The 27,155-nt window shown below is 44.0% G+C and overlaps 1 protein-coding gene across 1 annotated transcript in view; it reads left to right on the top strand.

Moving 5' to 3' along the window:
* Positions 1–27,155, top strand: part of HSD17B4 (hydroxysteroid 17-beta dehydrogenase 4) — a 1,616,359-nt gene that overhangs the window by 1,447,336 nt on the left and 141,868 nt on the right. The window contains exon 21 of the mRNA XM_044059338.1: positions 6,017–6,106. Coding sequence (XP_043915273.1) covers positions 6,017–6,106 — 90 coding nt within the window. The remainder of the gene's footprint in view (positions 1–6,016; positions 6,107–27,155) is intronic.

Below are 27,155 nucleotides of genomic sequence, written 5' to 3'. Positions count from 1 at the left end.
CCACTCCTTCTGCTTCTCCTCCAGAGGATTTTTCTTTTTCAGAGACACTTCATTCTATGAGGGAACATTTTAAGTGGGAAGGTCAGGACTTCTCTGATTCACGGAAAAGGCTTAGGAATTTTTGTTTTACCTCAACATAGGCCCTTAGCTATACCCCTGTTCTGGATGTTGTGCAAGATGTATTTTCAGAGGCTTCACTTAATCCTGATTCTCTGCCCCCTGCGCCTGTTAAACCGGATAGGTATTACAGGGTGCCTGAGGCTCATAAATATCTCTATAAGAGTCCTAGGGCGGACCCAGAAACTGTTAGTCAGGGACCTAAGGGTGTCAAGGCCTCTGTTGTTAAGAATCCGGTTCCTCTAGATAAAGAGGCCAGAGCTTTGGATAGATGGGGAAAGAAGGTCTATACATCTTCTACCTTAGCTATGAGGGCTTTGAATTGCCAGTTTCATATGTTGAAATATCAAAATTTTCTTCTTTCAATTGAAATCTAAGGTGGATGCTCTGGCAGAAGGCATTGACTGTAAAGAATTACAAGATTTGGTGCATGTCTCTGAACAGGTGGGTAAGCATTCTTTGCAGTGTGGTTTTGATGCTTTGCAGGCCTCTTCTAGGGTGGCTGCCACTGGTTCAGTTCTTCGCAGGCACGCCTGGCTTAAGGATCAGAATTTATCTGACCATGTTAAGACAAGGATTTTGGATGCTCCTTTGCAGTCTGAAGTGTTGTTTGGTCCACCTGTGGAGTCAGTCTTGAAGAATTGGAAGACAAGGCTAAGTCTATGCAGCCTGTTAAAGCTTTTGTGCAAGTTCAGCCTCCAACGTTTAGTGGAAATTGGCCTGCTAAGGGGTGGGCGTATCCTTCTTCTGATTCTCAGTCTAGGGGTAGATCTAGGCGTGGTAGGGGCAGAGCTCAGAGTTCCTTCAGACCTAGAACATGGAGTTCACCTGCACAGTCTTCGAGTGAGGGCAGGGGCCAGTCCTTTCGTAAACAGGCCCAATGACCTACTTTTCAGCTGCCAGAGCCTTCATGCCTGGCAGCACCTTTGGGAGGACGGTTGGCACTCTTCAAAGAAAATTGGATTTTAATTACCCAAGACAAATGGGTATTGGATATCATACACCAAGGTTACAAGTTTTATTTCCATACCTTACCTCCTTTCAAAGGCATGCCAGACGTTCCTCCTCAGCAAAGACTAGAGGTTCACAAACAGATTTCTCTACTACTTCAAATAGGAGCTATACAACCGGTCCCTCTGCCAGAAGTGGGCCTAGGATTTTATTCTCGCCTGTTTCTAGTACCAAAGAAAGGGAACACGTGGAGACCAATTTTGGATTTATCTATCCTCAACACATATCTGGACATTCCCAAGTTCAAAATGTTGACGTTACAACAGCTTTTACCTGTACTGGGCAAAGATCACTGGATGGTGACTCTGGATCTCAAGGAGGCTTACCATCATGTTCCTATCAGGCCCTGTTGCAGGAAGTATCTGCGTTTTGGCTGGGACTTTTCATTATCAGTTCTCTGCATTGCCCTTTGAAGCTTATCTACTGCCCAGAGTGTTCACAAAGGTTCTGGCTCAGTGGTAGCTTTCTTCCGGCTAAGAGGAATACAAATATATCCTTTTTTGGGCGCTTGCCCGATTCTGGCTCAAGGGAAGGACGAACTTCTTCATCATTTACAGTATGTGATGGCAGTGTTAAGATGGCTAGGGTATTCTGTGAACGAAATAAAGTCCAGTCTAGTACCCTCTCAGGACATGTGCTTTCTGGGTGTGAGACTGAATACAGCATCCCAGATGGCCTTTTTGGCCCCGGAAAAACAAAAGAATCTTTCTCTTTACTTCCACCAGTTGTCTCGTCAGTCCAGGCTGACTGCAAGGACAGTCCTTCAAGCCTTGGGGTTCATGGCATCTTGTATTCTGGTACTTCCCAATGCCAAACTGCATATGAGGAAGCTACAATGGTATCTCAAAAATGTATGGACGCAACACTGCCAAGATTTGGACACTGTCATTCAGATAATACCTTGCATTCAAAAGGAATTTTTGTGGTGGGCTCAGGAATGTCACCTAAACAAGGGACTCTCTGTGACCCGACCAGAGGCGAGTCAGATTCTAACGACAGATGCCTCAGACAAAGCTTGGGGAGCTCATCTAAATGGAAAATGGGTACAAGACACGTGGCCTGCCAGACTTCAACATTTACATATCAACTTGAAGGAGATGTTAGCAGTCCAATTTGCATTGATAGCTTTCAAGGATTTACTTCTTCCAGGGCAGGTGTTGATTCAAACAGACAACACAACTGTCATGTGGTACATCAACAAGCAAGGGGACACATTCTTATCCTCTATGCAGACAAGCAATGATTTTGTGGGAGACTGCTCTCAGTTTACAGCTACATCTTCAGGCAAGGTTTCTGCCAGGAGCACAGAACTCCTTAGCAGATGTGTTGAGCAGACAAATTATGGATCCCCACGAGTGGAAATTGGATCCTCATGTATTTCAAAATTGACAGTGTTATGGGAACTCCAGACATAGATCTGTTAAGCTTCTCCACTAAATTACCAGCTGCCAAAGTTTTGCACAAAGGTTTCATCCCACAGCTTGGAAAGTGGATGCTCTCTCATTCAATTGGAGCAATCTTCACGTGTATGCCTTTCCACCACTGCCTCTCCTCCCAAAGGTACTCCTGAAGGTCAGACAGGACAAGCCAACCATGATTCTAATAGCTCCGGATTGGCCTCGACAGCACTGGTACCCATTACTGAAAAGTCTGACGGAGCCTCCATGGCCTTTGCCTTCGATTCCACACCTGCTGTCTCAGGAGAACAGTCATTTACTCAATGTCAAACTTCACTCTCTACATCTAACAGCCTGGCATATTCTGTTTTAAACCCTGGAGGGTCTCAGCTTCCACAACAAGTTTTGAATGTTATTTTGGAGGCCAGAAGGCCTAGTACAAGGAAAGTTACGAGATAAATGGAGGAGATTTTAATTTGGAGCACAGCAAGGGACTTTGATGTTTCTAAACCTAATTTAAGTGTTGCTCTTCAATACCTTACTGAGTTATTGGACAAAGGTTTGTCCTTCTCCTCTATAAAGGTTCATGCTGCAGCAATTTCGCTCACTATGACTGTGACCCGCCATTATTTTCTCATCCTTTGTTTAAGCAATTCCTTAGAGGGGCAAAGAATATAAGACCCCCATTAGAGCTCCTACTCCTGCTTGGGATCTCAATTTTGTGTTGGAGAAACTCACTCTACAACCTTTTGAGCCTGCAGCAACTGCTGAGTTGAAATATTTATCATGGATGACTGCTTTTTTGTTGGCCATTACCTCTGCGAGAAGGGTTTCTGAATTACAGGCCCTTATGGCGGTTGAGCCTTTCTTAATTTTCCACAAGGATAGGGTGTCTTTGCGTACTAACCCTTCTTTTATGCCTAAAGTGGTTTCTAGTGTGGCTTTAAATCTGACTGTTCATTTGCCTACTTTTTATGCAACACCCCAAAATAAAGGGGAGAAGATTTTGCACACTTTGGATATACACAGGCAGTTGCGATATTATTTGAGCAGAACTAAGGGGTTCAGGCAGTCTCAGCAGTTGTTTCATTTGCTTTGGGTTCGCAGGGCAAACCTGTTTCAAAACAAACTATTTCTAAGTGGATTGGTTTTGTATTGCTTTCTGTTATTCCCATCATGGTAAGGAAATTCCAGCTGGGATTAGGCCTCATTCCACTAGGGCTACTGCCACTTCTACAGCTTTTTTAAGGGGGGTGGCTACTAAAGATATTTTGGAGGCAGCTACTTGGAGTTCAGTGCATACTTTCTCTAAGCATTACCACCTTCCACTTTACTCTAAATCTAGGGCTTGATTTGCCACTGCAATTTTACAGGGCATTTTGGCAGCTCCTAATGCTTTTTAGTTTTGCCATCCTCCCTTACCTCTGCTTTGGGATTCTACCCATATGTAAGGACTGCAGCAATGTGAGATGAAGAACATAGTACAGTTTTGTACCTACCATAAATGTAGATGTTCGAAGATCCACATCGCTGCAGTCCAATTTACCCTCCCTCCTTCCCCTCTGTAGTTAGAGGTGGTTGTGTGGTTTGGGTTGTAAATATTGTAAATATTGTAAATATGGTTAGTGCAGGGGTGGTTGGTTGGTTTTTTGCTGTTTTTTGGCTTTGGCCTTTCTTTTTAGGGCCTTCTGACATCTGGGGCAAGAAAAGACTGAGGATATGACGTCGGTCATGCGCTTTTGTACCCTGACGTCCTGATGTCAGTTTTAAGCGCCTTGACCGACGTCAGCCTAATACTTTGGTATTCGGGCCGACCGAGGACAGCGGACTACCCATATGTAAGGACTGCAGCAATGTGGATCTTCGAACATCTACATTTATGGTAGGTACAAAACTGTACTTTTCTGCTTCCTCAGCTTATGCAGCTAGGCTGCCTTTGGACACTATATGCGCAGCTGCCACTTGGTCTAAGCCGCATACCTTCATCACTCATTACAAAGTAGACAGGGCCTCCAGGGACAGGGCTTCCTTTGGTTCCACTGTCCTCAGGAATATACTCCCTTGAACCACCCAGGTTTAGGGTGCTTGGGACGCTACCCATGTGTAAGAATGAATGGCAAGATTGAACAACTTCACATAAATTCCCATAACATTCCATGTGAGTTGTTCATCTCATCTTCATTCTTACATTCCCACCCGCCTTCCCCCTCCAGGCTTCTCGAAGAACGAGTAAGACTTGCGGTCTGGTGGGTCTTGTTTTACAATTTCTTACTTCGGCTGTAGTACCTGTTATGTGTTATATATGTTACATGCTGGGTTCAGCAAACTAGATCTGATGTGAGACAGAGAGCATCATGGGATAGGGACTTGGCCTCGAGCTACTCTAAAACCTTGAGCTTGTGAAAGTGGCCGACTCGGAGCCGATGGATCAGCTCCAAACCCATGTGTAAGAATGAAGGTGAGATGAACAACTCACATGGAACGTTATGGTAAGTACATAACTTCTTTTTTTCATGCCCACAGGTTTTGCAAGTATAAAATAAAGGAAGAAGATGATAGTGGTGATGATGTCTGTGGTGCAGGTAACCCAATACACAACAAAAAGCTTATTTGAAGGGAGGTCAGGAATGTTACTTTCAGTTAGCTTGTTTTTGAGGAATTGGCTTTCATCAACCTGACATGAAACTCTCCCAACTGTGTCTTCTCCCTTTTGAAGTAGAAGTAGACATGCTTGTGTTCCTTTAAGAAGGGAAGAGAAAATGTTTAGACATAGTATCATGGCAACTGCTCATCTTACATGAGAAACATTTCTGAAGACTTGTTTGATTTGTCTGAGGATGGAGCTGTCATTCCATTGCTGTCCATATGCCACAGAACCACCTTCTCCAGTTCAAAAATGTATCCAACTAGGTAACTCGTTTAAAGATCAGTTCCCATTCTTATTGTCCTCCTTCCAGGCACGTTTAAAGCAGTAAGTTGGGTGGAATTTGTAAGCTAAAAATCAAAAACGTGAGTTGTGAAGCAGGGTACCTCATACAACAATCACATGATTGGATGATGCAGCCTTTTTTGTATAATGTGTGATTTTGAACAGGTTTTTTAATATCTCAGTACTTCATTTATGAAACGTTTGTACATTTACCTTTGCTGATTACCAAGAGACTAAAAATCTATTATAATGGCATAAAAGACACAATTGAGCTATGTTGTTGTTTTTGTGGGTATTAAATGAAGAAATTACTTAAATGCTTATATTCTTACAAGACTAAGCAATAGGCAGGATGAGTAAGATGGGTTGCTAAAATGCATAGTTTGTGTTCCCTGAAGTTTAATTGGATCACAAGGGTTCTCAATTCATTTCTGCTTAATGAGATGAAAGGCAAGCTCTGTAGCTGAAGGGATCTGAGTCAAAAGGTACAAGTTTGGCTGGTAAGAATTGTTTTATGACATATAGTTCATTGTACACAAACTGATTTTGTCTGTATTCACAGGTTAAAGAAACTGGAGAAACTGTTCTAGCAAATTCCTATGTGGATCTTGCTGAGGTGCCTAGCCAGACAACTTCCAAGGAGCAAAAAGTGGTGAGGAGTATTCATTGTTGTATGACTGTGTTTTTTTTTTTGTTTTTTTTAGTAGAGCTGTGCTGTGTAAGAAGGAGGGCTTGAGTTTTTTCAAACTTGCTTCCTGAGACTATATCTCCCTAGTACGAATTAGTGGCATTTCTGGATCTATTTTGTGTTTTTTTTCCCAGATGACTTTCATCAGTCTGTTTCCACTAACTTTCATTGTTATTCACTCTTTTTAAAATTGTTTCTGTCAATCTAGAAGAAGGCATACTTTGTGAACAGACTTTACCCAAGGAAATCTGAAAGATATATGATGCAAGTCATTATTTTTTATGATGTTGCAGAGTAGAGCAAGGAACAGGCTTCTTTCTGGACTGCAGACTTTTTTTAGCGTTAGTATGTAGTGTAAGGTATGCAGGTTGGTCCATGCTTTGCAGTAGCTGTCTGTTTTATATAACCCTAGGTGTGCCTGTGCAAAGAGGGTACAAGTTTTGTGCCTGTTTCTTTAAACCAGAATTAGTCTTGTCCTGATTTCAGATACAGCTGCAAAGGAAGAAAAGGATGCAGCATGTTAGAAAAGGATGCAGCATGTTAGAGTTAGTGGGGATTTGACAAAAAACACCATCTTTTTGCTTAAATTGGGTTATAGAATAAAGAAACTGTAAATGATTCTGGAAAAGTATGGTAAAAGTCAGTATTAACTGTGCACTTATTTCATTTGATGTTCATTATGTACTGAACCTACTGATATTGCCAACATCCTGGCAGATAGATTCAGTGCAAACTTCAGCCCCCTCTTCACCCCCCTCTCACCTCCAAAAGAGCCCACAACAATACCAGAAAAGTGTAGTGTCCCAAAAATCACAGACGCACAGGTGAAAACAGCCCTTTCAAAAGCCAAAAACACAGCATCAATGGGACCAGATGATGTCCCATGCTGCATCTTGCATGAACTACAGAACGAACAACCTCAGCCTCTCCACAGGCTACATGCCCATAGAATGGTGCACAGCAACGGTTATCTTTCTCCACAAAGGAGGGGCCACAACTGACCCTGGTAACTATCGCCCCATAAACCTGACTGGCCTGGTCTGCAAGGCTATGGAGCGCATTATCATGGAACTCATTAACAAAGACATTGGGAACCTCCAAACACTTGACCCGACCAAGTCCGGCTTTGTTAAGGGCAGATCATGCCTACTAAACCTGGTTGACTTCTTCGAGACAGTCAACAAGGCCATAGACGAGAGAAAGGTGGATCTGAAGTAGGGACTTCATTTGTCAGCAACCTTTGGGATACGGATCCGATCTCGGATCCAAGCCGGCAACTTCTATCATAGCATAGATCCGAGCTCCTAGCTCCTCCCCTTACCCATAATCCCCTGCCTACCCTAACTGACCCCAGATCTAGTTTGCCGCTCTTCAAGCAACAGCTAGGTTCCAGAGCTCTTAGCGTTTTTGTGAGAAAAAAAGGGGTTTTTTTCTTCTTCTTTCTGAGTGAGTGATTGTGTGTGCGTGGTAGGTTTACCCTTAACACTAATCTTATTATTATTTTAGCTTTTCAGCTTAAATTTAATTTAAAATATTTCTCCCTCCCCCGCTGGTCGTAGCGTGTGTGTGTGACTTGAGTGTTAGGGGCCTAGTGAGTGTGCTGTACTGTAGTAATGTCGGAGGCCCCTAAAGCCATTTTTTCGAAATGCACCGAGTGTGGTCACAAGCTTTCACCGGCTGATGGCCACACTCGGTGCGTTAGGTGCCTTGGGGTTGAATACCTCTCTTCGGGGTGCGCGATTTGCGCGGTGTTCAACCCCAGGGCACTCAAGGGATCGTAGGTCGAAGCTAGTCCTGGTGGGCCTTCTACCCCCAGACTCTGCTTCAGCCTCTGGTACTTCGGTGCCCGCTACCCCCCCCGGTAGCGGTCACTCCTGCCTCCCTTCCTCCGACCGGGACTCAACCTCCCGCTTCGGCTCCGGAGGATAGGGAGGCCAGGAAAGAGAAGCGGCGGGAGAAGCACCTTAAGCGGCGGGCCGATGACTCCTCATTGGCCCCGCCCACCAAGAGGGCTTCTCCGTCCAAGTCTTCTCGATCTCCTCCTCCTCGGATCCGATCCCCTTGTTTCTCCCCGGGACCCGAGGAGGAGGTGATCCGGTCCCCGTCTAGGTCATCGAGGCGACACTCCAGGTCTGCCTTGGTGGCCTCTTCGAGGTCCACTTTTAGCATGTCTGATGCGGACATGGACCGGATGATGAGATTCATCCAGGCCCAGATGCAGATGGGAGTGCTCTTGACTCCCCCACCCCCCCTCCGGGGGGGAGCTCGACCCCTTTTTTCGCTCCTATAGCTCCTTCTCCGACCCGCATTCCGGGCTCGGAGCGCTCGGAGCTGAGCCACGTTGGATCCGGGGGTAGGTCGGAGCCGACCTTGCTGGGCACGTCAGCTCCGATGGCTCCCTCGAGTTTGTCGGATCCGACCTCTCAGAGCCGCAGGCCGAGCTACGGATCTGAGGGATTCGGTGTGCTTTCGGCTCCGTCCTGGTCGGAGCACACTGGTCCTTCGGATCCGACGTTCTCGGCGCCGGGTCCGATCCCCACTTCGGATCCGAGTGGGAGTCGGATCTCGGATCCGTCAGAGAGCGGCTCCCCCTCGGCTTTCGCTGCGGTGGAGAGGGCACTGTTGAGTGCTTCCAGGCCTCCGGTCCTGGCTTTGGCTCCCTCCCGCACTCCTCCTCATCTGGTCCTGACTCCCCTCATCCGGCCCTCGGGGCAGCCTGCCTCAGCACCTCTCGGAGTTCAGGTGGAACAGGATACAGCCCGTGAGGACTCCTCGGACAGCCCCCCCGAGGAGATTCCTCACAAGGCAAAGTGCAAAAGGAGGCACATAGACTCCCCTGAGAGTCTCACCGAAGATACGGACTTGGATGAAGGAAGGCTCCCTAGATCACCCGAGGATGTCTCCTTTGGAGACATCATGGAAATGCTCAAAATCAGGGGTGGGTGGTCTGCCCCCAAGGCTTCCTCTGTTGAGTCCGTATTCCTTGAGGCGTTTGAGGCAGGACCATCTACCTCTTGGGTGTCCCCCTTCACCCGACCCCCTGGTGGATCTTATATCCTCTAAGGGCTTGGAAGGAACCGGACACCGTAGAGCCGATCCCCAAGCGTCCGGACAAAATTTTGAGCCCCCCTGCAGAGATATCACACTGGAGCAGAGGTCCCCCTGTGGATGCCATGTTGGTGGCTGCAGCCACCAAGAAAGAGTTGGCTCAGGAGAGCCCCACGGTTCATCCTCCGAGCAAGGAGTCTCGCGCGATTGACCGTCTCGGGAAGTGGGCCTTCAGTTCAGCGACCTTCTCTATGAGGGCCTTGAACTACATGGCACACGTTATTCGGATGCAGCGGGATCTAATTAAGGAATACGCTGCTTCCCCCCCAGGGTCCATGTCAGAGGGAGACAAGGATCTGTACTCCTCCTGAATGGCCACCCTCCGCTGTATCTCCAACACCTCTATGCGGCTGTTGTCTCATGCTACGGAGGGAGCCGCTAGAGCAGGCGGAGTCGGGCTTGTCATGAGGAGACAGGCCTGGCTCCATCACTGTGACTTCTCTGAACCCTTTAAGGCGTCATTCGCGAATGCCCCTTTTGATGGTTCTGCACTGTTCGGCAAAACCGTTCGTGACACTCTTGTCCAGAGCGAGAAAGATGGGAAGTCCTTGTCTGCCGTTGGAGTCCACTTCTCTGCACCCCAGAGGTCCTTTTCCAAGAACCAAAAGGGTCAGAAGAAGATGTAGTTCCGAAAATTGCATCAATCCCAGTCTGCTCAGGACAACCAGTCCTCTCATGGCAGAGGAGGACATGGAGGACGCCGCCCCAGAGGCAGAGGGGGTCCCTGGAATTTTGGGTCCAGAGAACCGTTCTCTGAGCGGCCCACGCAGAACCCCTGAGGGGTTACCCGACTGCTCCACTCTGGAGGCAGTCGGGGCGCCGAGGCACCTAGCAAAATGGGAGTCCATAACAATGGATCGCTGGGTGCTTCGTATTATATCCAGAGGTTACAAAATTCCCTTTATAGCAAACCCCAGAATCAGAAGCCTTCCCGACGTTCCACCCAGTCAGAGGGAGGCGGCTGCTGCAGAAATTCAGCAGCTTCTGCAAAAAAGAGCCATCCAGCCCGTCCCCCCAGATCAAGTCGGATCAGGGTTTTACTCCAGGTTCTTTCTGGTGCCAAAAAAGAAGGAGGACTTGAGGTCCATCCTCGACCTCTCTCTCCTAAACCTGGCGGTACCCAAAGAAAAGTTCCGAATGGTCACGTTGCAATCCGTCCTCCCCTTATTGCGGGAGGACACCTGGATGTGCTCCATAGACCTCAAGGATGCATACTATCACATTCTAGTGGACAGGCATTCCAGGAGGTTTCTCCGCTTCCCCGGCTGGGAGCCAGTCACTTTCAATTCAGGGTCCTCCCCTTCGGTCTCACCTCAGCCCCCAGGGTGTTCACCAAGGTCCTAGCGATAGTAGCGGCCCACCTGAGACTCCACGGAATTCAGGTCTTTCCATACCTGGACGACTGGCTCCTCACAGCCCCAACAAGGCATCTACTTTGTTCATACAGGGATTATTTCCTCAGTCTGGCTCCACTATTAGGATTAACCATCAACATGACCAAATCCTTTCTCATCCCTACACAGGTGTTGGATTTTATAGGGGCGAGACTGGATTCCAGACAGATGCTTGCGTTCTTGACTCCAGATCGGCTTCGGAACCTGATGTTGCACGTGCAGGCCATCCTTCAACTGCAAACTCCTTCGGCGGAATTAATCCTGAGGGCCCTAGGATCTATGGCGGCTGAAATCCCTCTGCTGCCATTGGCCCGGTTGAACATGAGGGTTCTGCAGTGGACCCTCCAGGTACAATGGTCCCTGTCTCGCAACCCCCTGTCTCACCCCATTTCCTTAAGCAAGGTTTCCAGAAGATCGCTCCTGTGGTGGCTCCAGTCTCCCAACCTCCACACGGGATGTCCCTTCTCACTACCTCCGCCAGTCGACACAGTGACCACGGACGCTTCTCGCCTGGGGTGGAGGTGGGGCATTTTTCAGGCAGGACAGTCCAAGGCACATGGAACGACGTAGAGACCTCTTTGCATATCAACGTCCTAGAGATGAGGGCGGTGCTTTTGACGTTGCAGGCACTACACAACTCTCTTCAGGTAGGGACGATTGCAGTACAGACAGACAACATGTCGGTCGTCTGGTACATCAACAAACAGGGGGGAACCAGGTCTTTACCCCCTTTGCCGCGAGGCCATGAGAGTGTGGGAATGGGCGATTTCCACCAACCACTTTCTCATAGCAACGCACATTCCGGGACGGTCCAACATTCTAGCGGACAGGCTCAGTCGTACTATCCTGACTCCTTACGAATGGTCTCTCAACCATCGAGTTGCAGAGCAAGTATTTGCCCGATGGGGGCAACCTTGTTGCGATCTTTTTGCCTCTCCTTCAAACACCAAATGCAATGATTACTTCGCTCTGATCCCTCCGGGAGTCCCGAGACTCTCTAGTTCATGCTTGGCCTCCCGGTCTGCTTTATGCTTACCCTCCTCTTCCCCTGATGTTGAAATTATTACAGAAAGCCAGGCAGCTGGGGAGCAAGATGATCCTCATTGCCCCATTCTGGCCTCGTCAGAAGTGGTTCCCTTACCTATGGTCTCACCTAGTGTATCCACCATGGATTCTGGATCCCATTCCGGATCTCATTCCTCACCCTCTCGGTCTTCCGACTCCGAACCTGGTCAACCTCAAGCTGACGGCTTGGTTGCTCCAGTTCCACTCCTCATAAGGACTCCCGGGATCTCATCACCGGTCAAAGCCATTCTTGTAGCAGCTCACAAGTCTTCCACCAGGAAGGTTTATCGGAGTAAGTGGAAACGCTTCACCATTTGGGCAGAACACCGTCGTTTAGACCCTTTTACAGCCCCGATATCGTCAGGTCTAGATTTTCTAACCTCTCTCTTTCACCAGGGGGCTAGTTCTTCCACAGTCAAGGTACAACTGGCAGCAATCTCATACTATCACGTGGGGCAAGAGTCTGGCCCTCTTATCACTTCCAAACTGTTTAAGACCTTCCTCAAGGGTACCTTCCTCCTTAGGCCTCCAGTTAAAGAGGTGGTACCTCCATGAGATTTATCCTTAGTCTTGTAGGCCTTGACTGGTCCCCCATTCGAACCGGCGGCCACGGTTGATCTCAAATTTCTCTCTTGGAAGACAACTTTTTTGGTGGCCATAACTTCAGCCAAAAGAGTGTCGGAATTGCAAGCTCTTTGTGTCAAACCACCATATCTGGTCTTTCACCCGGATAGGGTTTACCTCAGGATCAATCCGTCCTTTCTACCTAAGGTATCTTCAGAAGCGAACATCAATCAATCTATCAATCTTCCAGTGTTTTTCCCCAACTTTCATAACAAAGGAGAGTACAAGCTACATTCCTTAGACGTACACAGACAACTGCGTCTTTATATCCATAGAACTGCTGATCGTAGGCAATCCGATCAGTTGTTTATCTCCTTTGCCAAAAGTAATTTCGGAAAGTCAGTTTCTAAAGTTTCTCTCTCGATGGATCTCGAGTTGTATTCTTTTAGCATATCAGAGCTCGGGAAGGCCTGCACCTCAAGGAGTCCATGCTCATTCTACTAGGGCCGTTGCCCCATCTGCGGCCTTTCAAGCTAGGGTTCCACTGGATGACATTTGTTCCGCAGCCACTTGGGCTTCATCTCACACCTTTATCAGCCACTATAAAATAGATGTCTCCTGAGGTAGGGCGTCCTTTGGCTCTGCGGTGCTCCGGAATGTCCTTCCATGAAGGCCACCCAAGATTTAGGTAGCTGGGGACTCTGTCCCAAAGGTTGCTGACAAATGAAGTCCCTACTTCAGATTAAGAAGTTATGTACTCACCATAACGTTCCATCTGAGTAGGTATCTTCATTTGTCTGCAACCATCCCCCCCTCCTTCCCCCTGACCAATATGATCGTTCTTGTGTTATTAGCATATGTTCCCATTGGGAAACTTTTATCTGCTGTGCTATGGGGCAAACTTGATCTGAGGTCAGTTAGGGTAGGCAGGGGATTATGGGTAAGGGGAGGAGCTAGGAGCTCGGATCTATGCTATGATAGAAGTTGCTGGCTCGGATCCGAGATCGGATCCGTATCCCAAAGGTTGCAGACAAATGAAGATACCTACTCAGATGGAACGTTATGGTGAGTACATAACTTCTTATTCACACAGCCTACTTTGATCTCGCCAAGGCTTTCAACACCATTCCCCACTCTGGTATTACAGAAAAACTCACCAGCCTGAACATAAACCACTACGTCACGAGATGGGTTGCCAACTGGCTTACAGACATAACTCACACGGTAAGAATAGTGGGCTCCAGGTCTGACTCTAAACCAATCACAAGTGGTGTCCCACAAGGCTCGTTCCTGGGACCCCTACTGTTCGGCATATACTTTTCAGAAGTACAGGCAAACACAGGAGGACTGTGGCTAACCAAGTTCGCCAATTACTGCAAACTGGGAGCCATAATTGACTCTCCGGCTGACACGGACATCCTCCAAAAGGGCCTTAATGAGACGGGCACCTGGTGTCAAAGTCATGGCCTCAAGCTAAATGCCAAAAAATGCATAGTCATCCCGTTTGGGAAAAACAAAACACCCACAAATTACCACATAGGTGGCAGCCCCCTTAATACAGAAGAGGTAATAAGAAATCTGGGGACCCAGGTAGATAATAATCTCTCCTTTGACAATCATATTGCCAAAGTAGTTAGGAAATCCTTTTATGTGGCCCATCTAATTACTAAAGGGTTCGCATCTAGAAATAAAGAGGTTATAGTGCCCCTCTACTCGTCACTCATTAGACCCATCATAGAGTACAGTGCCCCATTTGGGATGTACCTCACAAGACACTTCCAACAGCTGGAAAGACCACAAAAGTACCTCACCAAGAGAGGATTACTGGTCTCAAACATACGTCCTATGCAGCCCAACTGAAAAAACTCCGGCTGTACTCAGTGGCGTATCGCTTACTCAGAGGTGATCTCTGCCTGACTTACAAAGCCATGTCCAACTCAGAATTGATGGACATGCTCCACCTAAAGAAATCCAAGTCAGAATTGATGGACATGCTCCACCTAAAGAAATCCAAGTCACTGCGAGCCATGCACTCTAGTGAGCTAAACCTCGCCACAACAGTAAATAGAACATGCTGGAGGGATAGATTCCTGTCACAGAGACTCCCCATGCTTTGGAACAAAATTCCAGATTACTTCAGGCAGAGCCCCTCACTAACACTCTTCAAGAGAAACCTTGACGAGTGGATGGGTAACAGAAAATACACCCGTGGGATCACTTCATTGGCTCTGCTTGACAGAGGATCAGTTAATTAATCAATGGGGCGGCGAAAGCCGACACACTCTGGCTAGGCTTATAAATGTCCTCGGGGAGATAGCCTAGTACCTACCTATGAACCTATTATGAGTCAGTGAATAATACTGACTTGGGAATTATGGTTGTATTAGAAAGCTGTTTGTGTGACTTCATAGAAACATCCTATAAAATGTGTATGTCACTCTTAGTTTATAGGACTGTAATTTCATTGACAGGCAGAAATGACAGATTATATTTATGAACATGTAAATATGCTAGCAGAGGGCTGGCACCTCATTGTTTGACAAAAGTATTCCAAAATTACTTTAAAACTGTCATTTTGGCAGGTTTTTAATCATCAGTGTGGACTGCTAACATCTTTTTGTTACTGCAAATGTTGTTAGACTTAGTAATGTATAATAAGGGGGATAGTGAGGGTATAGCCTTGCACAGCAGCCTCTCTTGCATATTTGGTGAAAGCTGCAGTAAGTGTGAGTCATGGAGCTCTGACACTGAAATGCTGCTTCAGTTAAAAGGATACTCAAATGATAGGTTATCAGCTTGTGTCAGTAGCATAGAAGGAGAAAACTCTGGCTGTGACCCAAATGACCTTTGTGTGATTAGCAGTCTGCATAGTGGAAGAGCCAGTGTGGCTTGGCAAGGTATGATGAGATTCAGCCAGCACAGCTCTCCAAGAGAGGTGAGGATTTGGGGGGTATGTTGGGTGCATTGCCACTTCACTGTTGTGGTGTATGGAAGAGCCATGAGTGGGATCTGCTGGTAAGATATTGAGTAAGGCATGCAGAAGTGCATCACTGAGGAGGTGGGGATGGCATATGTGCAATGCCCTCTGTGTGCCTTCATCCAAGGCTGTAAGTTAGCACTTCAAGAAAACCACAACCCTTTGCATGCAAGAGTACAGGCAGCCTCTTTTTACCACATCTGAATCCTATGTATGAACCGTCTTCTCTGCCTGACGAGTACAGGATCTAGTGACTCTGAGGAGTGATTGACATGAGAGATGCTTGATTGATGATTTACAGGATGCTCAAGTGATAGACTAGGAAGGTTTGGATAGTGCTGCAGTGCTGTAGAACAGAAGCCAACAAACCTCAAACTGAATAATTAAAAAAATATATATTACTAAGAATTATTTTAGTTCCCTGACAGGAGACCACCTACAGTTTGCCAAGTCTACCTGAGTGACCTCATTGAGCTATTTTCATCTTTCTCACCCTCTTAAAGATATTCTTTGAAATTCTTGCATTATTAGGAATGTAATTTGAGCTGTTTTAATACTAGTTGAGCTGTAATACTGCCACTTGAAAGGCTGTCTGATTGCTTTGCATTTACGATAGTTTGTGTTATTTTTGTGCAGTCAGCGCTGCCTTCATAGAGTTACTCCTTGGATAAGACAAGGACAGTTGCAAGATAAAATACTCAGGAAGAATAAGCATGAGTCTGCACTTGAAATATCATCATAACAGCACTGTGTACAGCTTTTCCACCCTTCTGTCTTGCAAGTGGCATCTCTGACAGCAGAAAAGCCAACATTTTCTAAATAAACTGCAATTGAAACTGATCCAGTAAATTGTCTGAAGAACTGGCTGAATCATGCATGGCTATCACAAAATAAATACATCTGGGAGGGAAGGAAAAATCAAAATACTTGTTTCTTTGTCTGTATCGAACTATATAGATCAGAAGTATTGGTGGTACTCAAAACACTCGCACCAGAGACCTTGACCATTATCACAAAGTAAATAAGACCTCTTAGAGAGAGAGAGGTTCATAACTTGTAGAATCTTCTACCTGTGTAACAAGCTCCCCTTGCATGTCAATTAGTGTAGCCCACTGGCCTCCTACTAGGTCTGCCTTGATGATTAGACATATGCCCACAGATTTAGTCCTGAGGCAAATGTATGGCCATCAATGAGTGTGGTAGCAAACCCACCCACTAAACTCTCTTGAGTTGGGTGGCTACACACTAAATGTTTGCTCAGTCCTCCTACCTAATAAGAAGGTGGTGGGTTTAACATAAAGGTTAAGGTCTTCACCTTACAGACACAAGGTACAGGTTTTGATTCTGACCTCAAGTTGTTGGCTAGGCTTAAAATGGCCCTTCAGGGCAGTTAGCATTGTATTCATCTATGAACTGTGAACCTAAATGTAAATGGCCTTAAACATCCATTAAAGAAACATGATACACCTTGTTTTTCCATCCTAAAAGCAGGCAGTTGTTTTCTTCAGAAAATTAATTGAAGCCTTTATTACTTATCTTCTCTCATATGTAGTTCATTTTTGTAAAAAAAAAAAATGTGGCCAGTGTTTTGAAGAATTCTCGGATCATAGTAATAAAAGTTTGCCACTGTACTTAGGGTGCAGGGTGTTGCTATTAAAGGCAAATACTAAGGGTTTTCATATTGTTATATCTTTATGCTGTACCTTTCTCTTTGGCTTGGCCCCTGGAATTGTAACTATCCTTTCTAATATAATTTGCATAGTCTGAAATCCTTCTTTCAACTGGCCTTCTTTTCTCATCAGTATATTGTAGAATAAGCAAACTGTTTACTCTTCCCTCATTAGGCCAATCATTGAGTGCAATGCCCCATTTGGCATGTACCTCACTAGACACCTGCAACAACTGGAGAGGCCGCAAAAGTACCTAACAAAGAGGATCCTAGGTCTTAAACACTTGTCCTATATGGACAGACTCAAAAAACTCCAACTATTCTCTGTCTCATATCACCTACTTAGAGGCGATCTCTGCTTGACTTACAAAGCCATGTCTGACCCAGTTCTATTAGAAATGCTACATCTAAAGGAATCCCAATCCCTCCGCACCACATGCTCCAGAGACCGCAACCTCATTACCACAATCAACAGAACTTGCTGGAGGGACAGGTTCATAACCCAGAGACTGCCCATGCTATGGAATAGACTTCCCATACATGTCAAACAGAGCACCTCACTGGGCCTCTTCAAGAGAAATCTTGATGAGTGGATAGGAAATAGAAAATTCACCCTGGGGATCACTCCAGTGGCTCTGCTTGACAGAGGCAATGGGAACTAAGGTCGGGTGGCACAATGTCAGGGTAATCCTATGGGCTAGGCTTGTAAAGGCTCCAGGGCCATTAGTCTAGTACACGCCTATGAACCTATGAACGATGATAATGATATTCTGTAATTACGACATTATCACTTGGTAGAGACTAATTGCTGATTAAGTTTAAGCTGTTATATAAAGAATAAATGTACTGTAATGTGTTTGTTACCTTGAAAGCCTGAGAGCTAAAGCACTAGAGACATTTATGTTTTTAATAAAAGTTAGTAGCATTAGTCTGTGTGTGCAAAGCCTGTGGGTCTTTAATTTTTAGTGACATGCACACTTACAAGGAAACAGCAGTCCCTTAACTTCCCAAAGTTACTGATTCTTTCACTTACCCATATTACTGTATTCAAATAGAGTCTCAGCAGGTCCACTGTGTTACTTTTTAAAATCAGTAACTCTGCGACTTACTTTTTGGTCTGTTGTGTGGCATTGACCTGTTGTATAATTTAGCCTCATAAGGTAGATAGGTTTTTCTGATGCTTTAGTGCTCTGCTCTGCCTCGTCGGTTCAACCCGCTCCATTTGTCCTCCCTACGCTCGGGCTCACACTGCTCCCCTACATTACCTCCCAATTCTAACCCACCCCCACTATCCCTATTTTTTATACTTAAACACATCCACCCAACCAACAATCAGTCCCATCATATGGCAACTACTATTACCAAACCCTATTACTGACAATCCCACCCCCTTACTTTATCCAACTCCTCTCTGCTTAACCAACCAGCTAACGCAATACAACATTCAGTACTCTCACACACCTTACTAAGTCACCTACACATACTTCTCACTCCTTATATCCTTAGTTACTAACAAATTCACACAAGCAACCTACCTCAACATGAAGCCCTTAAATGTAACACTCTTCCTTATCACTACCAGCTCACTATTACTTCTCTTGTATTCTCTCTGTTCATATGACACTCCACTACATTCCACTACTCCCCCTCCCTGGCATACCTCCTCATGTTATAATCCATGCAGTTCTTAACACTGTACTGTAGCTCCAACCCTCCACACCACCTACACAGACTATCACACAATCAAATTTCTTCCTCAACAAACCACATCTCCAGTCATCTCCAGTCTTTCATAGATACACTAAACTCCAGTATAAGCTCACATACTTAAACAATTAAAGCCTCTCAGGAGACATACAACCCTAATCCTGGTCCCACTCCCAAATATAGTACAGTACCCAGCTCGTCACCATCAAACCTTGCTATACTCCAAAGAAACAAATCTTCCCTTATTCTCCTTAATATGAATGTAAAAAGCATAGGTAACAAAATTCATGACCTACATGCCCTTCTGTCCCACTATTCCTCCAACATTGGAACATTAACAGAAACATGGCTTAAATCACATAGCAGTAATGAAATCACTGCCCCAGGATACAGTATTCTATGCAAAGATAGGAAAAAAAAGGGGAAGGGGAGTAGCAATCTTGTTCAAAGACCACCTTAGACTTGATCTCCTTGACCTAACCATCCCTGACTTTGAAAATGATGAATTAATATTTGCTAAGTTAGCAGTGAACCCCAATAAGTACCTCAACATCATAGTTGGATACATTCCACCAGGCAACAGTATTGCCACACTTGAAAACCTCCTACAATGGACTTCCAAGTCTCTCACACAGTAAACTATTCTGATGGGTGACTTTAATATTGATTGGCTCCTTTGTTCCTCTCTAAACCCCACAACCCATTTTAACCTTTATGGCTTCACTCAACATAGCACATCTGCCACTAGGACTGATCAAACCTCCAAGCATCAATCCATACTCAACTGGATTTTACTTAATAAACCTAATCTGTCATCCCACTCAGGCTGTCTCCCTGATAGCCTGAGCCACCACAACCCAACCTTTCTCCTAGGAAACCACAGTCATCAAACTTACCAAACCTCCTTCCATCTAATCAGAAACAAAAAAAGCTTTGATCCAAATAGGTTCATCTCTGCCCTAAAAAGCTGCAACTGGGGATATCTCAAACACCTGCCCTTGAAAGATGCCGTTCTCTCCTTCAATCCGCCTTCCTATATATACGGAACTACCATGCACCACCTAGAAACATTTGAGTGAACTCAAACTATGCACCCTGTCTAACCAAGGAATACTGACTCTCCTACACAAAGCCAGAGATAAGGCCTGGGAGCAGTTCCATAAAAACAAATCCAGCATTGCCAAACAAACTGTCCTAGAACTTCGAAACAAAGCAAAAAAAAAAAAACTAGTAAAATTAGACAAAATGCATAGCCAAACTAAACATCAAAGTAACCCACAAATGTTTTGGGCTGCAGTTAACAATATACTACTGTGACAATGCCAGCCCAGCTATTTGGAATTTTGTAAATAATTCTCTGCCATGTGTGAATATTAATATGATTCACACACTGGTCTTACGAATGTAAGAGACTATATGTTATATGTATATTAAACTACTGTTGCAGAAGTGTGTATTGAACAGGGTTTGTATAGTACTGAGCTTCAAGGATCTGTCCACAGTGTACCCTACTGGAAGAGAACAGAAATGTATGTAAACTATATACCTGTGCAAATGTATATTTTAATAGTAGAAGCTGGAACACACAGAGTTAACTTACAAATCTTCAAGAAAATAAGTTGAGATTGTTTTACGATTGTGGTATTTCTTAGTTTCAGTGAAATAGACAACAATGTCTAGAGCTAGAGGTTTTTCTATTGTCTGAAAAGAAAAACAATTACTAGGTTATGTAAAAGTGTTTAATTGTTTTATGACTTCAATTTCTGGGCAAACATCTGAGAGAGATATATTTCTCACACAGAAATGTTAATTTCGTTAAGTTTCTGTTAGCCTGGGAACTAAATGCAGGTGACAAAAGTGATGTCATCCAGGCTAACCCAGTAGTAATTTGTGATATTAATTTAAGAACTCTCTGAGAGAGAGAGAGAGAGAGAGAGACAAGTAATTTTGTATCTTGTCTTAGACCTAGAAACATCCATCATCTGCATTTGCCTTGCTCTGTAAGTAAGTTATTTAGGGCATAGTATCTTTTAGATCTAGATAGAAATATAGTAAAGATTAGTTTAGATGTTTTCTGTATTTATTTGAGACTGTCCTACAATGTTGTTTTAAAATATTTCCTATGATTCCGAACTCTGTAGTTACTCTGTTGTTTGAGATCTGTCTTGTTCTTTTATTATTTATTATTAAATATATTTAAACCTTTTAATTGTGGCTGGTTTGTTTAGACATATCTAAGCTCTTAAGAGTACTTGCATATGTAGTTGGTGACACAGTATAGGCCACTCCAGTAGCCTTGCTCTTGGTCACAGTTACCATTTGGATAATAGTAACATTGCACAGTAGGATTGGGCACCCTTTGTAAGAGCCTTAGAGTAGCTGAAAAGTAATCGTTGGTGGAAGTAATAACTACCTTATAGTCTGGGCAGAAGGGGGCATAGCTAGTAAACCTGTGCCAGCCTTCCCCAGGAGTGTCTATGTGTTTGTATATAAATCAAATCTCAAAGTGTGTGTATCAGCTACTTGGGCAGGTAAACAAAGCACTGGTTGGACAGAGAGTTTGCTGGAGGATTTGGCTTGACCACTCGACTTTGATCTTAACCCTATAGCTGTGCCAGTAGGGAGTCTTATTGGGATCTGGAGAAAGAGGCAGAAATCAGCCCCAGACTGATTGTGATCCATGTGTGCTCTTAAGGGAAATTGTACTTTACTGTGTGTACTTGTAATCCTCCCAATGTGTACATCCCTCACTGTTGGCATTGGTGAGGATTGAGGCTCCTTGATTACTAGGCCAGTGCAGAGGCATCACAACTACAACCAGGTAAGTCAACCACTCCCACTCAAACAACAGTTAACAATTCTGAAAACTTAGCAACTCAGTTTAATAACTAATTTACAGAATCCATCCAAGCTCTTACAAACACCCAGACCAACTCCAATCCCACCCCGCCTATCTCAAACCATAATAGTACACACCTACTTAATAGCCCCAACCAATTTATATTAAACTCAGTCTCCACAAATACCATCAAAAAATTGCTAAAAAACGTAGGCCAACTACCTTAGCTGCAGATAATCTCCCTGATGAATTCCTACAAATTACAGCAGAAGCAATCTCATACCCTGTAGCCATACTCATGAACAGATCATTATCTGAAACACAGGTCCCTGCTATCTGGAAAATATCCCACATTCTACCATTACATAAATGACGTGACTCTACCGAACTAATCGCCCAATTGCCATTCTTTCCCCTCTATCCAAAATTCTTGAGAGGATCGTACACACCCAACTTATGGACTCCCTCCTTACACATAAACTCCTATCTCGTACCTGACATGGTTTTCGTCCCTCTCACAGCAGCACCACAGCACTAATGTCCTTTACAAACACAGTTAGTCAGCATAGAAACAATGGCCAATTTGTATCAGCCATATTCCTGGACCTGCCAAGGCCTTTGACATGATCAACCACAACAAATTCTTCAGTGTTCTCTTCACCCTAAACCTCAGCAACCCTGCAATTACTTGGTTCCAAAGTTACCTAGCAGGGTGTCAGCAGGCTGTTCGATGGCAACAATCCCTTTCACCCCTTCTGCCAGTCACCTTAGGGGTTCCACAAGGCTCCATCCTTGGACCCCTTCTACTCTCTCTCCGCCAATCAGCTTCATTCTGCTTCAGTCCACGCCTCAGTGAGTCAGTACACCGATGACTCTACACTGATTTGCTCAGCCACCTCCCTCAAAGATCTACATACCATTACCCAAGGCACCTTCTTATCTGTTGAAACTTGGTTGACCCAACTCATTCTAAATCCCAATAAAACAAAATGTCTTCTCTTCTGCCTTACTAGGACTACCTCACCGTCCCTAACCTTCCACATCTTCTCAAAAAAATAGCAATAATCAACCCAAATCAAGTTGCTAGGTGTTGTAATTGACAGTAACCTGAAATCTGATATTCATATAGCCCAAACCATTAAAAAAGTCACAAGAAACTGTCTCCTGTGTAGAAACAACACATTTTTGACAAACAGTACAAAAGTCACTATTGCTAGAAGGCATCTCTTGTCAACTCTCTTATACGCCTCCCCAATCTTAACCTAACTCCAAAAAACCTTGCCTCAAAGCCTATTTACAATAAAATGTCTAAGTTTCCCACTAATGCCTCATAACAAGTCACATCACTGTTTATCACTTAAGCAGCTCAAGTGGCTTGAACTCCCTGAACTTCACTTTAATCAACTAACCTTTGCCCATAAAATATTTTATCAATTAAAAAAAATCACTGCTCTCAAAGATGTCATACAACCCTATTCCAAGTCAAGATTCCCCACTATAGCAATAAACTTCTTCTACAAGTCACTAAAGCAAAAAACTCGGCAGGAAAATCACTTTTTTCCCAACTATACCTCCAGACTGAGGAATAACCTACCTAACTCACTAGTGGCTGATACTTCATCGGCACAATTTAACAAACTAAACACACACCTTACAAATACTTGGCTCTACACTTGCAACTCCCAAGGATAGCCCATTTCAATTTTCACTCTATCAGTAAATTTCTTCCAACCCTCCCTACTAGTAATATTTGACCACTTTCGGAAGGTTTTCTATTAAGTGTACATAATTGTATGCATATATTCACTATATGTCTACACCTGTATACTTCAATACTGTGCTTGGTATTCACTCAGTAACTGTCTTTTGAAATAATTACTGCTACTCTAATTATGTTATTCAACCATTGTTTCTATGTACTTTATTTCTGGAGCTTTTCTCCCTAGGCCTCCACTAAAAAAGGACGTGTGTCCAGTCGGACTTTCCCGGTAAACAAATGTAAAATAAGTAAATACGTTTTAGCTCTCTTTAGACATGTGTGTAGGTACAGAAGTTATGCATATCTGTTGGATGGGAAACAGAAAAGTTACCCCAGGACTACCCCCATACTACTAATGGACAGAGGCAGCTCCTAATTGCTTTTTCCCATGCATGAATCTCCTCAAATTATCTATGGTATGTTCACAGTTATTCCCATTAGGGTTATTATATAATTATTGACCATGGGATGGCTAAGACCAATCTCTAATCAAATGGGATAGGTTAATTTGAGCAGAAAAAGGGAAATTAACTAGGCTTAAAATGGCCTGCAAGGGCATTTAGCCTAGTGTTTACTTATGGACCTGTGCCAGCACTATAGTCCTAATTCTCATTTACATTCAAAGGCATAACACTAGAATAATGTACAAGAACAAACAGACACAGTTGTCTGTAAGAGCTACTGCCAAAGGTTTGAATAAATTCACATCTCTAGTGCTGTAGCTGTATTAGACTATGTCTCTCAAACTGGTTTAACCCATTCTTTCCAGATGACTCCAGCAAAGAAGAATACTTGTTAACTTTGTAGGCACATTCCACAGGCAGTTTAGATTTTGCATGGATAAAACCACATCTTTCTGAAGTAATTCATAATTGTTCGTCAAAGTTTCCAAAAATAAATGTGGCTCCTAAGAAGGCTGATGCTCTTTAAAAAATTCCCAGCTGAGTTGAGCAAGTCTAGTTCCTGCATGATCTCTTTCGTCCATTAGAAGGCTCAAAGACTGCATTTTTTGCCACTTTGATGCTAGACAAGGAGTCTATGTGGCAAGAGACGACAGCTTCTTCAGCATTCTGACATGGTGCCCACAGCTACTCATTTTAGTTGCTCAAATTCCATTTTTCCTACAGCTTCAAGAGTTTGTTTCCATACATCCTCCTGCAGTTGCTGTGCATGATCACTTAGCTGAGGCTTTCTCAGTAATGGAAGAACCCAGCAGCCTCATCCTGTATATCTTTTTTTTAATTGCTTACCTTTTGAAGTGGGAACACCCCCACCCCTTGCTGAATAATTCATTGCTGATCCTCTGCTTTCCCCTCTAGCTCTTCATTTTCCTTGTGTTGCAATCCCCAAAAGAGGAATGACAGGAAACATCACCCCTTCTAGTACTGGCCAGGTCACCAAAGAGGATGACACCAGAAACTCAACAGTAGCTGTTTTGTTTATTGTCTGGGGTTAGTTGTAGGGGGCAGTTGATTAAAAGCTCATAGCCTCAATCCCCTGCTCTAACTGCCAGACATATGTGTTAATTGTAGACAGTGAAATATTCATTGTTCGATTTTGGTTTTCAAGAATTCTTACTCATTGGTTTGGATGCACACTAGCAGGATTATGGGCTTGATATGCCTGTACAGTCATGTAGGTATTGCAGCATGATTTGGCATTGGATGCACATTCCCCAGAATGTGGGAACTTCTGAAAAAAATGTATTGGGTAAGAACATACCCAGTATGTGGTCCACCAAGGAGGGTACCTGCAGTGTTTTCTTAATTTTTTTAAACACATTTATTATGTATTTGTATCAAATACAAACAAATAAACATTAAATTACAAGAAAAAATAGAAACATAACATTAAACTAATACAGTTTTGTACAATAAACTGTTTATAAAAAGGTTTACAAATATATACAGATATGTTGAATGGAAACTATAATATAATAATCATATTTGATAAAAGGTTGGAAAAGGGTAAGGAATGCAGGACATGACAAAATATAAAGGGGTAATTGCAAATAAAAGGAAAATGCTGATGTGGAGTAAAATCAAGAATGTTGATTGTATACAAGATTATTTAAAGTAGTTGAATATAGAGATCTGAGATAGTATAGAAAGGCTACAAAGGAGAATGTCCAAGATTTTAGACCTGCATTCTAATGAATAGCAGAGAGATTTTGTGATTTTGTAAACTTTAATGTACTTAATGACCATCTCTTTAAATCCCATCCAGGATAACTTCTTTATATCTTTCCAGTTTTGAGTAATATATAGTTTAGCCAGCATAACAGAATCTTTGAGTTGCATGTTCTTATGTAGAATCTGCAGAATGGCAAAATTCTTGGTTAAAACCTTTTCATGGTCAGCTAGATTTTTCAAATTATCATGGAAAGTGCTCCAAATATTAAAATATGTGCAGTTCCATAGAATATGTATTATATCTGCATATTAATTGAGGCACACATTACATCTAGGTGTACTTTTTGGGATAATATAAAGCTGTTTTTACTGGAGTTATATAAGCATTATTTAAAATGATAAAGTGGGTATAGAAGAGATTTTTCAGAGACATTAATTTTTTGTTGCAAGGAACAGAATTTTGTATATCATCAGGTGAAAGAGATGCACCAGAATTCAACCAGTACGAGGAACAGATAAAGAAGTTTTTGAATTTAAATTAAACTAGTAATGTATATAATTTGATAGCATACCTGCAGCTTTCATTATATGGTGTGCCCCAAGTCAGTATTGAAACAGTCTGTATTTTCTGGTCTGTCTTCTAATGACATACAGTCTTGGAAAGGTTCTGAACAAACTGAATGCTTGCAAACCTTTGGTTCATAGGTTCATAGGTTCATACTAGGCTATCCGCCCTAGGGCATTTATAAGCCTAGCCAGAATGTGTTTGGCTTTCGCCACCCATTTTAAATTTATTTTGCTGTGCCCTTTTTCGAGGTTAGTATACTGTGCCTCTGTCTAACAGTGACACAGAAGTGATACCCAGGGTAAACCTACGATCTCCCATCCACTCATCAAGATTCCTCTTGAAGAGTCAATGAGGGACTCTGCCTAACCTGGACTGGGAATTTATTCCAGAGTGAAGGGAGCCTCTGGGTTATGAATCTGTCCCTCCAGCATGTCCCATTTATTTCAGTGCTGAGGTTCAAGTCTCTCGAGCGCGTAGCTCGATGGGATTTGGATTTTCTGAGGTGCAGCATGTCCATTAATTCCGGGTTGGACATGGCTTTATACGTCAGGCACAGATCGCCTCTGAACAGGCGGTATGCCACTGAGTAGAGCTGGAGTTTCTTTAACCGGGCAGCATATGGCATCTGTTTGAGCCCTTTGATCCTCTTGGTGCGGTACTTTTGGGGTCTTTCCAGTTGCTGCAGGTGTCTGGTAAGGTACATCCCAAACGGGGCATTGTACTCAATTATGGGCCTGATGAGGGATGAGTAAAGAGGCACGATGACGTCCCCTGATCTAGATGTGAATCCCTTCATGATTAGGTGGGCTATATAAAATGTTTTTCTAACCACTTTGGCCACGTGGTTGTCAAATGAGAGATTGCTATCAACTTGGGTCCCCAGGTCCCTAATTACTTCTTCTGTACTTAATGGATTACCACCTATGTGGTAATTTGTGGGCACTTTGTTTTTGCCAAAGGGGATGACTATACACTTTTGGCATTTAGCTTGAGGCCATGGCTCTGGCACCAGTTGTCTGTTTCTATGAGGCCCTTTTGAAGGATGCTTGTGTCGGCTGGAGAGTCGATTATGGCCCAGTTTGCAGTCATCTGTGAACTTGGTCAGCCACAGTCCTTCCGTGTTGGCCTGTACCTCCGAGAAATATATACCGAACAAGAGAGGTCCCAGGACTGAGCCTTGTGGGACACCACTTGTAACTGGTTTGGAGTCTGACATGGCTCCAGCAATTCT

This window comes from Protopterus annectens, chromosome 17.part0, assembly GCF_019279795.1.
Source record: "Protopterus annectens isolate FY-2018-M chromosome 17.part0, PAN1.0, whole genome shotgun sequence".
Classification (NCBI taxonomy): Eukaryota; Metazoa; Chordata; order Ceratodontiformes; family Protopteridae; genus Protopterus; species Protopterus annectens.
This window is presented reverse-complemented; position numbering and strand designations above follow the sequence as displayed.